The sequence below is a fragment of the Symphalangus syndactylus genome, chromosome 21 (genome assembly GCF_028878055.3).
Source record: "Symphalangus syndactylus isolate Jambi chromosome 21, NHGRI_mSymSyn1-v2.1_pri, whole genome shotgun sequence".
NCBI classification, from domain to species: Eukaryota; Metazoa; Chordata; class Mammalia; order Primates; family Hylobatidae; genus Symphalangus; species Symphalangus syndactylus.
In genome coordinates, this window is record NC_072443.2 from 56,964,651 (window position 1) to 56,979,631 (window position 14,981).

Here is a 14,981-nt window from a genome sequence, read left to right on the forward strand (position 1 = left end):
ACCTGCAGAACTGTGAACAGTATGAGGCTCATTCGCTCATCTCATTAATAAATCATGAGCTTATTCCGGAATTCCCCAGTGTCCCTAGCAAGCCCAGAATTATCTCCAAATTACTGTAAACCCACCTATAGTTAGGAGAAAGAAGTGAAGGCACAAAAGGTGGGAAGTTCTAAAAATACATTACTCTCCCAGCTTCAGGGTGTCAGGGTTCCCTGATACGCCATCAACATGATCTGCCAGCCTCTGCGTGGTGACTTACCTCTTCCACAGGGCTGTTCCCAAGTAGGGCACAGCTAGCTGAAAGGAGGTGAATGCACTTGGAAGGCATATAATTCTCCTCCCAAGAATAACCTTGTAATGCTTGGGTTAAAGGCCTGAGTTCTGGGGACAGACAGATCTGAAACGGAACCCTGGCTTGGTCACTTATTAGCTGATGACCTAGGGGCAAGTCCCTTAACACTCTATGGCCCTTAGTGTCCCTTTCTGCAAAATGCAGATAACAACAGTAGCTACGTCAGGACTGCAGTGCGGACCAACGGCATAAAAAGTTGAGTGCAACACCAGTGGGCTTTCTCTACTTTGTTATTGTTGTCGGCAGCAGCGGCAGTCTAGAGTCATTCCATGTCCGGAAAATTCCCCACAAAACTTCCTGGGCTGGGGCCAGGAGTGGCGGCTCATGCCTGTAATCCCAGCACTTTGGGAGGCTGAGGCAGGAGGATCACAAGGTCGGGAGATCGAGACCATCCTGGCTAACATGGTGAAACCCCGTCTCTACTAAAAATACAAAAAATTAGCCGGGCGTGGTGGCGGGCGCCTGTAGTCCCAGCTACTTGGGAGGCTGAGGCAGGAGAATGGCGTGAACCTAGGAGGCGGAAATTGCAGTGAGCCGGTATCGCGCCACTACACTGCAGCCTAAAACAAAAAAAAACCCTACCTGGGCTGGCCGGGCCATGCTGCTCCCACGGCAGCCCTGGCAGCAGACCAGGGGGAGATCCCTTGCTTGGCTCGCTCCTTCCCCCTGCCCTGCCGTGCGATGCACCTTTTCCCCAACCTAGAACGTCACCTCTTTCTCTCCATCACCACATATCCCTCATCTTTGGGTTTATGAGTCCAGGTGAGGTCACCCTCTGTGACTCTTAGCCACCCTTTCCTGTGCCGGTCCCAGTCACACTCTGCTTTCCCCTGGTCTTTGTCGGCATCTAGCACATATGGCCAGCGTTCTTAGGCCCCTGTGCTCCCGTGGCACTGGCCTTCTCAACTCATGACTGCCTATGGCAACCAGTGTCTGCCTAGGGCTCTACTGATCTGAAATGCTACACACGTATTATCTCATGATCTGTCATCTGTTGGAACTATGTCTCAGCATTGCTACGAGACAGGCATTTTTACCATGATCCCCATGTCATGGAAGGGGAAACTGGGAACTCAACGGTCTACAGCTGTCCACTCTGCTATTCTCCCTCTCAAGCTCCTGCGTGGGGCCTGGAGCAACTGCTACTCCCCTGATGCTAACAGGCAGCCTTAAGTAAAAGGAAATGCTCACTTGTTTGCAGAATGTTGGCCCCATGGAGAAGACTCACAACCAATTGTGCCTACTTCTCAGGGAAGAATGCTAGCGGGTGAGGTGTGGGGTGGCTCCTACTAAATGCTGACTTTTTCTTTATTATTATTAAATGCTGACATAACGAAGGAAAAAATCACTTCCCAAACACATGGCCGGTTACTGACAAGCCAAGGCCCAGACCTACAGAATGAGGACTGTGAGACCAAGCTTGTGAGGTGGCCATAATGGCTGCTGTGAGGTACAGGGCGAGCTCAGAAGTGTAGAATGTGTGTGCTGAGGCCCTGCTTTCACCCACACTTGTTGTTTGCTGTGGGGCCATTTCCTCTGCTGCCTGTGTGTTCCTCCAGGGCCAGCACGGCATCTTCCTCATCCCCATGTCCCCAGCCCATCTGGTATGGTGCCTGGCATGGCAGCCACCATCAGTAGCCATAATAGCTACTGGTTAGCACACACTCACTGCTGAGCTATAAGCGGAATTATAGCTCTTTAATCCTCAAAATATCCCTCAAAATAGGAGGGAAGTAGATGTATCAGCTCCACTTGTTTACTGAGTGAATAAACTAATGGAAGAGAATGGCCTTTCAGACATTTGAGTTCTCTACTTGAACACTGCTGGAGAAGTTTTAATAAACCAGGGCTTGCCCACTCATGGTAGAGGAGCATATCGAGGTGTGGAGCATGAGTTGGGGTCTGCCTAAGTGGGTTCGAATCCTGGCTCTGCCATCTTTTAGCTGTGTGACTCTGGGTAGGTTTACTGACATTCTCTGAGCCTGTTTCCTTGTCTCACAAGACCTTGGTGAAAATTAAACAAATTCATGTGCAAAAGTCTCAAGCACACAGCTGCCATCTGGGGGATGGGACGGGATCTCTCCTTCCCTCACTCCTGCAACATCAGCACAGCCTTGAGCTGTATGAAGGCGGCCCCAAAGCTATTTCCATAAGATGCCAAAAAATCTGTCATTATCTGCAAGTGGGGAGGGGAAGGAGAAAGTGAAGATGATTTGGTTTGAAACAAAAGATGCTTAAGGTAGTATAAAAACTCCTCTCGGCCGGGCATGGTGGCTCACACCTGTAATCCCAGCACTTTGGGAGGCTGAGGCAGGCGGATCACAAGGTCAGGAGATTGAGACCATCCTGGCTAACACTGTGAAACCCCGTCTCTACTAAAAATGCAAAAAAAATTAGCTGGGCATGGTGGCGGGTGCCTGTGGTCCCAGCTACTTGGGAGGCTGAGGCAGGAGAAGTGAGCTGAGATCGTGCCACTGCACTCCAGCCTGGGCAACAGAGACTCCTTCTCAAAAAACAAAACAAACAAACAAAAAAAACCAAAAAAACAAAAAAACTCCTCTCACTGCCTGCCTTTCATGATGACAGCAAATAATATGACGAAAGCAAGACAGCTTGTTCCCAATTTACCCCTCTGCACTGAGAAAGAAAGAGTCAGCCACTGGTGCTTCTCAAGTCAATCCCAAGAATAGCATCAAAACAAAATCTGAGTAAGATTCACCATCCAGAAATACTGCGTCAAGGAAACAGAGTCTGAAATAATTACCTTTGCCTATTTATTTCCTCGTCATTAAAATGGGGATTATAATAGTACCCAAGTTCCTTACATGAAACAATATAATGGTTAGATTTTCTTAGTTTCAGGAAACTCATTGGTATGAACATGGAACTTTCTTTTGCTGGTTAAAAAAAACATTTTTTAAAGATAAAGTAAACTTTAGAGGCCACGATATTTTCAAATAATAACAGCTCACTGGTCAGGGGATTTGCATTCTGGGAAATTTGGCAAGTTGGTGTTTCAGATTTAAAATTTGGGGAAAAAAATGTTTGAAGATCAATGAAAAATAGCACTGGACTTTATATTCACTTATATAAGGTTTTTTAATCTTGATGAAAATTTTTATTACACTAGAATTGCAGAGCTGCAAGAGAATTCTGAGATCAACAGGTCTTTTTCCTTTATTTACCAGCTGAGAAACTTGGGGTCATAAGAGATTAAGATTGTTTATTTTACCAGTTGAATTCAATACTTTCAGAAATAATTGCTAAAATTCAGTGAAAGGTATTCTCTTAAAAGTACACTGCTTTTCAGCTCCTATCAAGTGTTTCCCTATGCTTCCACAATCCTGATTATCAATTTGGGTATGGGCCACTCTGGGAAAGGCTGTCAAACATTTATTCTAGAATCCAACAACTCCCAGATGTCCATCTCTATCTCAGGTTCTGGTCAAAGTCTGATGCAGCAAAGAAACAGAGTAACAAAGAGTGATCTGCACTAAGATTGTTTTGTCCCAGGTTTTTCTTTTTTTTTTTTTTTTTTGAGAGGGAGTCTCGCTCTGTCGACAGGCTGGAGTACAGTAGCACGATCTCAGGTCACTGCAACCTCCATCTCCCATGTTCAAGCGATTCTCCTGCCTCAGCCTCCCAAGTAGCTGGGACTATAGGCGCATGCCACCACGCCCAGCTAATTTTTGTATTTTTAGTAGAGACAGGGTTTCACCATTGTTGGCCAAGCTGGTCTCCATCTCTTGACCTTGTGATCCACCCGCCTTGGCCTCCCAAAGTCCTGGGATTATAGGCGTGAGCCACTGTGCCCAGTCTCGTCTCAGGTTTTTCAATACAGTCTTGACCTTGGCATTCAGTATCCTCACAGCATGGTTCTAATCAACCTTCTAGCTCTATTTCCCTTTTCCTGCTCCCTCTCTCTACAACTAGTCTTTCTCTGACTGCCCCGCCCTCAACCCATCTAAACTAGACCCAAGGGAAGCACCTTGGTCCCCTCCCTCTCTCCCACTCACCATCCAACCAATCACCAGAGCCTGTACATTCTATCTTTTCAACATCCATTCAATTGTCTACTTCTTTCTAGCCTGCCCTCTCTGACCGGGACTCCTTGAGCCAGCCTGATCACCCCTAATCCGTCCTTCACACTGTGCCCATCTTTCTGAAATAGGAATCTGATCACACCACCCTGCTAAAAACACTCTGGTTCTCCCCACGGCATGCAGTACCCTTGTATAGCTGGCAAAGCTTTGCATGGCCCAGCCCTGGCCTGTGCTTCAACTCAATTGCCCGACTCTCTCCAGCTCTGCTGAGCTACCTAAGTCACAGATGGTTTCTCCTCTCATCTCTGCTCTCTTCCACGTGTTATTTCTGTGGCTTAGAATGTTCTTCCCTCATTCTCTTTCTGGCCCTTTCCCGTCACACTTTAGACATGCATCTTCCTCTCGAAAACCTCTAGTGAAGCCTCCCAGGGCCAGGCAGTACCCTCCTCTGGCCTCTTCTGGGTACAGAGGAAGAATCTGGGTGTCGTTCTCCATCTCAGCAGGCCTCTGTGTGTCTGCTGACTCCAACTAGACCAGAGATCCGTAAGGACAGGGATCGAGTTTTCTTTTAATTCACTGCCTCAAAAATCCTCTGTGCATTACCTATTCATCCCCTTCTCTCCCTTAACCTCAACCAGTGATCTTAGTGTCTCCATCATTGTTTTTTTTTTTTTTTTTTTTTTTTTTTTAAGGTGGAGTCTGGCTCTGTCACCCAGGCTGGAGTGCAGTGGTGCAATCTCGAATCACTGCAACCTCCATCTCCTGGATTCAAGCATTTCTCCTGCCTCAGCCTCCCAAGTAGCTGGGACTATAGGCGCATGCCACCACGCCCAGCTAATTTTTGCCTCCATAATTTTGCCTTTTCTAGAATGTCATACAGTTGGAATTACTCAGTATGCTGCCTTTTTCAGATTGGCTTCTTTCACTTAGTAATATGTTTGTTTTTGAGACAGGGTCTTGCTCTGTCACCCAGGCTAGAGTATGGTTAGCTCACTGAAACCTCTACCTCCCAGGTTCAAGTGATTCTCCTGCCTCAGCCTCCCGAGTAGCTGGGACTACAGGCACGTGCCACCATACCCGGCTAATTTGTGGATTTTTAGTATAGACAGGGTTTCGCCATGTTGGCCAGGGTGGTGTCGAATTCCTGACCTCAAGTGATCCACCCGCCTCAGCCTCCCAAAGTGTTATGATTACAGGCGTGAGCCACTGTGCCCAGCCTCAGTTAGTAATATGCATTTAAACTTTTTCCATGTCTTTAATGGCTTGATAGCTTATTTATTTTTATTATGGAATATTTCATTGTCTGGATGGACCACAGTTTATTTCTCCATTCACCTACTGAAGGACATCTTGGTTGCTTCCAAGTTTTGGCAATTATGAATAAAGCTGCTATAGCCATCAAGTGCAGGTTTTTGTGTGGACCTATTATCAGCTAATTTGGGTAAATCTCAAGGAGTGCAATTGCTGGATCATATGGTAAAAGTGTGTTTAGTTTTAAGTGGCTGTGCCATTTTGCATTCCCACCAGCAATGAATGAGAGTTTCTGTTGCTCCACATTCTCACCACCATTTGGTGTTGTCAGTGTTTTGGATTTTGGCCATTCTAGTAGGTGTTTAGTGGTATCTAGTCATTTGAATGGGAATATGATGTGGAACATCTTTTCATGTGTTTATTTGCCATCTGTATATCTTCCCTGATGAGTTGGGGATGCATTCTTTCCATCTCAGTGTCCCCAGAAACTAACATAAAAATTGGTACAGAGTTGGTGCTCAACAAACATCAGCTTAGGAACTATGTCCTATGTTTAAAAAAAAAAAAAAAAGAACAAAAGGAATGTGAGCTGTTCCCAAAACGTATGTCCTCCCCCATGCCTCTACCTGGCCCTTCCACACACTTCCTGATCTTGAGCACACACTACCTAACCATCAAGGCTGAGACTTCCCGTGGTCAGCAGTATCTCATGCTGGCTTCAAGCCCCATGGCACTGCTTTTTTCAACTTCTCTTGTGGTTTAGACTGTCTTTAGCCCAGCAAGAGAATTCATGGTCTTATCCCCCATTAAACTGTACTTATACTCTTTGAGGAAAGGGGCCCATCTTACTTAAAGAAAATATTTTACAAATTCACATTTGATAAAACTGATGTGTATGTGTATCAGAGACAGAGAGAACAGTTCTATAAGGCTTAATGTATACATGTGGCCGTGCAGCCCACTGCCCCATGTCACCATTTTCAATTCTATCATTACCCCTGGGACAATGTCTCGTCAATATACACTTGAGGCTGGCAGCGGTGGTTCCTGCCTGTAATCCCACCTGTAATCAGGAGTTCAAGACCAGCCTGGACAACACGGCAAGACCCCGTCTCTACTAAAAATACAAAAATTTGCTGGGTGTGGTGGCACGGGCCTGTAATCCCAGCTACTCAGGTGGCTGAGGCAGGACAATCGCTTGAACGGGGGAGGTGGAGGTTGCAGTGAGGCAAGATCATGCCACTGCACTCCAGCCTGGGCAACAGAGCGAGACTCCGTCTCAAAAATATATACATACATACACACACACACACACGTGTGCGTGCGTGCAAGAGACACAGTGAGTAGAAACGCCTGCACCACCTCTCAGTTGAGACATGAACACACTGAAAAGTGGCAGGAGTTATAGTGTCCCTTTTCTTGAATTAAAACTAAAATTAAACTTCTATCAGATCTCAGGAACGAAGCATTTTAAAACCTAGGCCAGGCGCTGTGGCTCATACCTGTAATCCCAGCACTTTGGGAGGCTGAGGCGGGCAGATCATGAGGTCAGGAGTTCGAGACTAGCCTGACCAACATGGTGAAACCCTATCTCTACTAAAACCACAAAATCTAGCTGGGTGTGGTGGTGCGCACCTGTAGTCCCAGCTACTCAGGAAGCTGAGGCAGGAGAATCACTTGAACCTGGGAGGTGGAGGTTGCAGTGAGCTGAGATCGTGCCACTGCACTCCAGCCTGGGTGACAGAGCGAGACTCTGTCTCCAAAAACCAAAAAAAAACCTAGACCAGATGCACTTGGCAGTTTCTCCTGCGTGGAACATACTTCTCTTTCTTTTCTCCTTGTGGTTAGCACTGTGCTGTGCCAGGGGATTGATTAATTTGTACCTGCCAGAGGCTCTGAGAAGTGGAGCTATCTAAGTATGCTATGCACATCAGGCCACTGTCAACAACAGAAACAGAAATGCAGCAAGCACTTTCTGAGCTTTGGTCATCTCGACAGCGAGTGGCTTACCCGGCAGAATCACCATAGAGCTGGCTGGCACCATGCACTGACTATGTCTAACATAGTCAGTGCATGGGGTGACTGAGGGTGGGTAAAAAGACTGGGCGGTGTTTCCTGGAACAGGAAGCCACATCTCATGTCTCCCTCTCCCAGTGGGAAAATCACCAGAGTTCCTTCTGCAGAGGGGAATGAGGCCTAAGCACAGGAAACTGCCTGCTGATCTGAAAAGGGAAGGTCAGATGGGTATTCCAAGAAAATGAATTGCAAACGCCTATCTTAAAAGTCAATTATGCTTCTCTTGCAAATCCTGATTATGGGAAGGAAAACAGTTTGCTTAGTAGATGAGAACATGGGTCTAAAAGTCACACTGGCCAGATTCAAATCTTGACTCAACCACTTTACTTGGGTTTGTCATCCTGGGCCATTCACTTCATCTTTTTGAGCCTGACTTTCCTTACCTATAAAAGAGGGGTGTTAATATTTTCATGGGTACTTAATCAGGATTAGATGAGATAGTCATGTGTTGCTAAACACAGTGGCTGAGACCTTGTCTCTACTAAAAAACCAAAAAAAATTAGCTTGGCATGGTGGCACATGAGTAGCTGTAGTTCTTCTAGCTACTTGGGAGGCTGAGGTGGGAGGACTGCTTGAGCATAGGATATCAAGGCTGCACAGTGGTGACACAGCAAGATCCTGCCTCAAACAAAGATAAAATAAACCCAGTGCCTAGTATACAGTAGATCTTCGTAAGACAGCAGCTACGATTTTTATTCTTGCTGTCGTTATGCTCTCTACCTTTCATAAAGCACTCCAAGTGAGGGGTGACAGCGTGCTGGCAGCCCTCGCAGCCCCCGCTCACTCTCGGCGCCTCCTCTGCCTGGGCTCCCACTTTGGCGGCACTTGAGGAGCCCTTCAGCCCACCACTGCACTGTGGGAGCCCCTTTCTGGGCTGGCCAAGGTTGGAGCGGCTCCCTCAGCTTGCAGGGAGGTGTGGAGGGAGAGGTGCGAGCGGGAACTGGGGCTGCGCGGGGGCGCTTGCGGGCCAGCTGGAGTTCCGGGTGGGCGTGGGCTTGGTGGGCCCCGCACTCGGAGCTGCCGGCCAGCCCTGCCGGCCCTGGGCAATGAGGGGCTTAGCACCCGGGCCAGCGGCTGTGGAGGGTGTGCTGGCTCCCCCAGCAGTGCCGGCCTACCAGCGCTGCGCTCGATTTCTCGCCGGGCCTTAGCTGCCTCCCCGCGGGGCAAGGCTCGGGACCTGCAGCCCGCCATGCCTGAGCCTCCCCCTCCCATGGGCTCCTGTGCAGCCCAAGCCTCCCCAACGATCGCCGCCCCCTGCCCCATGGTGCCCAGTCCCATCAACCACCCAAGGGCTGAGGAGTGTGGGCGCACGGCACGGGAGTGGCAGGCAGCTCCACCTGCGGCCCTGGTGCGGGATCCACTGGGTGAAGCCAGCTGGGCTCCTGAGTCTGGTGGGGACTTGGAGAACCTTTATATCTAGCTAGGGGATTGTAAATACACCAATCGGCACTCTGTATCTAGCTCAAGGTTTGTAAACATGCCAATCAGCACCCTGTGTCTAGCTCAGGGTTTATGAATGTACCAATCGACACTCTGTATCTAGCTACTCTGGTGGGGATGTGGAGAACCTTTATGTCTAGCTAAAGGATTGTAAATACACCGATCGGCACTCTGTATCTAGCTCAAGGTTTGAAAACACACCCATCAGCACCCTGTGTGTAGCTCAGGGTTTGTAAATGCACCAATCGACACTCTATCTAGCTACTCTGGTGGGGACTTGGAGAACCTTTGTGTCCACACTCTGTGTCTAGCTAATCTAGTAGGGACTTGGAGAACTTTTGTGTCTAGCTCAGGGATTGTAAACGCACCAATCAGCATCTGTCAAAACGGACCAATCAGCTCTCTGTAAAATGGACCAATCAGCAGGATGTGGGTGGGGCCAGATAAGAGAATAAAAGCAGGCTGCCCGAGCCAGCAGGGGCAACCCACTCGGTCCCCCTCCACACTGTGGAAGCTTTGTTCTTTCGCTCTTTGCAATAAATCTTGCTACTGCTCACTCTTCGGGTCCACACTGCCTTTCTGTGCTGTAACACTCACTGCGAAGGTCTGCAGCTTCACTCCTGAAGCCAGCGAGACCACGAACCCACCAGGAGGAACGAACAACTCCAGGCGTGCCGCTTTAAGAACTAACACTCACCGCGAGGGTCCTCGGCTTCATTCTTGAAGTCAGTGAGACCAAGAACCCACCAATTCCAGACGCACAAGTACTAATACATTACCTCATTTGATTTCAGAGTTAATCTGAGATGGAACGTTAATCCTGTGCAATGTCAGAACGAAAGCTCAGAGTGGATGTACATCACTCCTGACCTGGTTTTCAGGTTCCCTTGGCCAAGCTGCAGCACCAGGCTCTGGAGCCCCTGACCCAGGGGTGGAACTCGGAGACTGACACCAGTTTCTTCTACTTCCAGTACTTGGTTCAGGAAGTGAGAAAGGGCCCGACCCTCAGGGCTGGCTGAAGGAGGGGAGACAGGCGTGGGGGACCTCTGGGAGGTAGGCTAGTTGGAAAGTTAAGGAAACTCAAGGCCACTGGGCGGGTGAAGCCACAGACTGTGGCAAATTATCCACCACCGAGGCGCCAAATGGCACATTGCTGACCAGTGTAAACATTTACCTTTTAAGCTATCGATTCTACCCCAAGCCTGGAAGTCTGACTGCCAAGAACAGTATGGCCAAAAACACTAGGTGAAAAAGAGAACAGAATCCATTTTTGTTTCATGTTGAGAATGTGCTGTTTTGCAGCATGAAGACCTGGGGAGAGGATGTAAAGAAAGGACAGTCCTCCAAGGCGAGCCTCTCCCAGCTGACAGCTTGCTTACTGTGCTGGATGTGGGCGGGGAGTTGCACAAAGAGCGAGGGGACAGCTTTGGAGATGGGGGGTTGAGGGGGTCAGGACATCCTCCCTGAAGGCCTGACCAGACAAGGCAGCATCTGTATCACTGGGATGGAGGAGGGGGTGGGGAGAAAGAAGACCTCAAATGAGGCCCTTTGGTTCAGTAGCAGTAACTCAAATTTTTTTTTTTTTGTAACTGGGGCAGGGACAAACTTACAAAAAGACAAATAAGAGGTAATAACATAAAATATACATTCAAGTATGAATGCAAGGAATTGTTCTGCTTGAGAGTTGGTAGAGATCTATTTCAGGACAGGCAGCCGACTCCTGAGTGCAGGTGGCCTGATGGGCGGGGAAGGTGCCATTCTTGGGCCGGATGAAAGAAAGATGATCCTGAAAGGGGGTAAAGATATACGATTTCAGGCAACTCTGTGTCAGGCACGTACCTTCCTTCTAATTTCTGCAGACACCAGCTGGCTGGGGGAGGGGCAGAAGATGGGCGGGCAGAATAAAGAAAGGATCTCCCCAGTCTTGGAGGAAAACAGGGGAAGCCAGAGGGAGGAAGTTGTTCTGGGTTCAAAGAAATCAACTTAGAAAGCTTCCCTTATAAAAATAGCCATTGGCAAATCCTAGTCTATTTATATCACCCGTCCAAGATCACTATCAGGATCCTGGGCTGAAACACAAGACCCAGTAAATAAGTATGGAGCACTGGCTGCCTAATTTATGGGAAGATATTTAAACGCCACTGGAGCAACTGAGTCAGGGAAAATTTGAGTGCTGGCACCAAACGGTACATTTACAAGTGGCTCTCACTTTACAGAAATAGACAGGTTCCTGAAAAGTTGACTCTAAAATGAATTCAATTAACAGAATCATATTTTCCTAGTGAATCACATTTTAAAATTAGAGATAGATTGGGGGAGGGGTGGCCAAAAAAAACCAACCACACCAAACAACTGTGCCTCTGAGACTAAATAAAAATCACCCTTCATTCAGCAAACTCTAAAACGTCACTTACTTAAAAGGCCATTATAAACGCTCATAAAATACAAACAATTTGTCAGCAAACATGTCTATGCCTGTGACATACAAGGAGTTGCACCAGGCTTTGTGGAGGCTTATAAAGACACAAGTGTCTGGCCATCAGGAGCTCACAATTTGGCACTTAAAAAAAAAAAAAAAAAAAAAAACACTGAAATTCATGTTGCATCAGAAAAAAAAACAACTCCCTGGATATAGACAAATGTGCATGCATGAGGGCCTGCCTGGCCCTTTAAGTGTTATCTGGGCCGGGAACAGCTCTGCTCCCTCCTGCCAGCAGCAGCCAACCAAGTTGGCCTCTAAGTACTGCTTTTCAAACTCTGTTTATAAGCTAAAAGCTGTTGGCCATGTGGCGCAGCGTCATAATTGCTTATTTATTTAACTAACTTGGAAAGAAAAAAAACCAACCCATGACCTGGGTGTTTTAATAAAATAAGAAGAGTTAAGGTACTTAAAGCTCTCTGAAAAGTTAAAGGCCTGCACAACTCAAGGGGGTTGTTATTTTAAACTTTAAAGGGCATTTGCTCAAGGGATCTGTTTGTTTGGAAAAAGTCTGTCTCCTTCTACTTACGCTCTCTTGCACATAGAATATTGGTCACTGGTAACAGGAGCAGAGACCTAATTTGTTATTAATTTGTTATTAGTTTTGTAAGTGCAGATCACGTTGTACCGAGTTTGCTTTAAGCAAGAGACACACTTCAGAAGCCAACACTTGTGAAGTGTTGGCTCTGTCAGCAACTACAGGCACAGAACTGAGGATTATTAGTTCAAAATAGGCTACATAGGGCCGTGCATGGCAGCTGACACCTGTATTCCCAGCGCTTTGGGAAAGCAAGATAGGAGGATCACTTGAGCCCAGGAGTTGGAGACCAGCTTGGGCAAGACGGTGAGACACTGTCTCTGTTACAAGAAAATAATATTAGTAGGCATGGTGGTGCACCAGCTACTTGGGAGGCTGAAGCAGGAGGATCACCTGAGCCCAGGAATTTGTAGTAGGCAGTGACCTATGATCAGGCCACTGCATTCCAGCCTGGGCCACAGAGCAAGACTCTGTCTCTTATTTAAAAAATAAAGCTATATCCCTTAGACCAAGCTTGTCTAACATGCATGTGGCCCAGGATGGCTTTGAATGCAGCCCAACACGAATTTGTAAACTTTCTTACAACAGTATGAGTTTTTCTTTTTCTTTTTTTTTTAAGCTCATCAGCTATCGTTAGTGTTAGTGTATTTTATGTGTGGCCCAAGGTAATTATTCTTCCAATGTGGCTCAGGGAAGCCAAAAGATTGGACACCCCCACCTTAGACACCATGTGCCTCACAAACTGGCACCACCATAGGGGCCTGTCCATAGCTAGTAAGAGTGAAATGCTTCCTGTTGACATCTGCTGTAGACCTGAAGGTATACAAAGTGTCAGAGAGTAAACAGCACATTTTTGAAAAAACACTTTTGTTTTAATTCCATAGAGATGAGCCAAGCTGTGGTAGAGGCTGTTGTTTATCCTAATAGCCATTCTTCCCTTCTTCCTTTCACTGATGGAACTCTCCCAGTTTTGTTTTGTTTTTTTTAATTACCAGCAAGGTTCAGGGTTGCCCAACTACAGACTGTGTTTCCCAGCATGCCTTACACCTCATGTGACTAATGTTGGCCAATGAGATGGGATGTGAGCAACTGCCAGGTCCAGTCCTTTAAGCAGGAAATGGTTGCGCCTTCCATTTCCTCTCTTCCTTCCCACATCTAGAGTGTGGACTTAAAATTGCTGGGCTAGCTTTGATAATTCCCAGCAGGGCTTCTTAACCCTGGGGTCCTCAGACCCTCAAGGAGTCCATGAATAGAATTCACTGGTCTTTAAATTTGGAAGGACAAAAAAAAAAACAACACACACCCATAACTTTAGCATTTCCTTCAGTTATAATGTTACAATGGAGGGAACAAACCACATTATTAGCAGTGTCCGTGACTCTGTCAATAACAGAAATTATAGGTATTTTCATATCACATTATACTTATGGATTGTCTTGAAATATCACAAATACTCATCACTACTTTGGAATTACAATAGCCTTTAGAATCGACACGAGATCATTATTTGATGTATTAATAAAGTACATATTACTATGTCATAAGTTTTGGGTTTTTTAAATACTTTGATAAATGTATTTTAACAATTAATTTCCTTTGTAACTCTGTTTTATTTTACACATTTAAACAAAATTTTTATTTACTTATTTTGAGATGGAGTCTCACTCTGTCTCCCAGGCTGGAGTGCAGTGGTGTGATCTTAGCTCACTGAAACCTCCACCTCCTGGGTTCAAGTGATTCTCCTGCCTCAGCCTCCTGAGTAGCTGGCACTACAGGTGTGTGCCACCTCACCTGGCTAATTTTTGTATTTTTAGTAGAGGTGAGGTTTCACTATTTTGGGCCTGGCTGTTCTCAAACTCCTGACCTCAAGTGATCTGCCTGCCTCAGCCTCCCAAAGTGCTGGGATTACAGGCATGAGCCACTGCGCCCAGCGTGATTTTGCACATTTAAAAGCATTAGTCTGTGAAGTGGTCCCTAGGCTTTGTCACTCTGTAAAGGGATCCACGGCACAAAAAATGCTGTGAATCCTTACCTAGGGAATGGCAGAGCAATAATATTTAGGAAACTCAGGCCTGTGGATGACCTTGTAGAGCAGAGCACCCATCAAGTTCTAGACCACTCCTCTAGACCAGGGCTGCCCAGCAGAACTTTCTGTGATGATGGAAGCATTTTTTTGTTTGTTTTTTTGTTTTCAGACAGAATCTCACTCTGCCACTCGGGCTGGAGTGCAGTGGCACAACCTCAGCTCACCACAACCTCTGCCTCCTGGGTTCAAGTGATTGTCCTGCCTCAGCCTCCGGAGTAGCTGGGATTACAGGCACCTGCCACCACGCCCAGCTAATTTTTGGGTGGTTTTTTTTTTTTTTTTTTTTTAGTAGAGATGGGGTTTCACCATGTTGACCAGGCTGGTCTCAAACTCCTGACCTCAAGTGATCTGCCCACCTTGGTCTCCTCTCCCAAAGTGCTGATAGGCATGAGCACATAGGATGACCACACCTACCAATGATGAAAATGTTTTATCTGTGCTGTCCAATACAGTAGCCTCTAGCCAAGAGGCTACTAAGCACTTGAAACGCGGCCAGTACAACTGAGGCACTTAACTTTTTATTTTGCTCGAATTACATTTAAATAGTCAAATGTGCTTAGTGGCCACTGCACTGGATGGTGCAGCTCTAGACTGTTACATGGAGAAACAAATTTCTATCATGTTTAAACTGTGATATTTTGGGGTCTATTATAGTACCTTAGCCTATACCTTAACTAATACACAAACCTACCTGGACTCAGTAATAATAAATGTAC

General features: G+C 46.8%; 1 protein-coding gene across 34 annotated transcripts in view; it reads right to left on the bottom strand.

The window, feature by feature from the left end:
* The window catches only part of ATG7 (autophagy related 7), a 279,894-nt gene that overhangs the window by 32,160 nt on the left and 232,753 nt on the right, over positions 1 to 14,981 (bottom strand). For 9 of the 34 annotated variants that reach the window (XM_063630314.1, XM_055259854.2, XM_063630302.1 and 6 more), the window contains one exon: positions 10,409 to 10,948. The exons of the other annotated variants lie outside the window; for them this stretch is intronic. In XM_063630314.1, coding sequence (XP_063486384.1) covers positions 10,811 to 10,948 — 138 coding nt within the window. In that variant the 3' untranslated portion in view covers positions 10,409 to 10,810. Of the gene's footprint in view, positions 1 to 10,408; positions 10,949 to 14,981 lie in introns of those variants that run through there. 34 annotated transcript variants of the gene reach the window in all.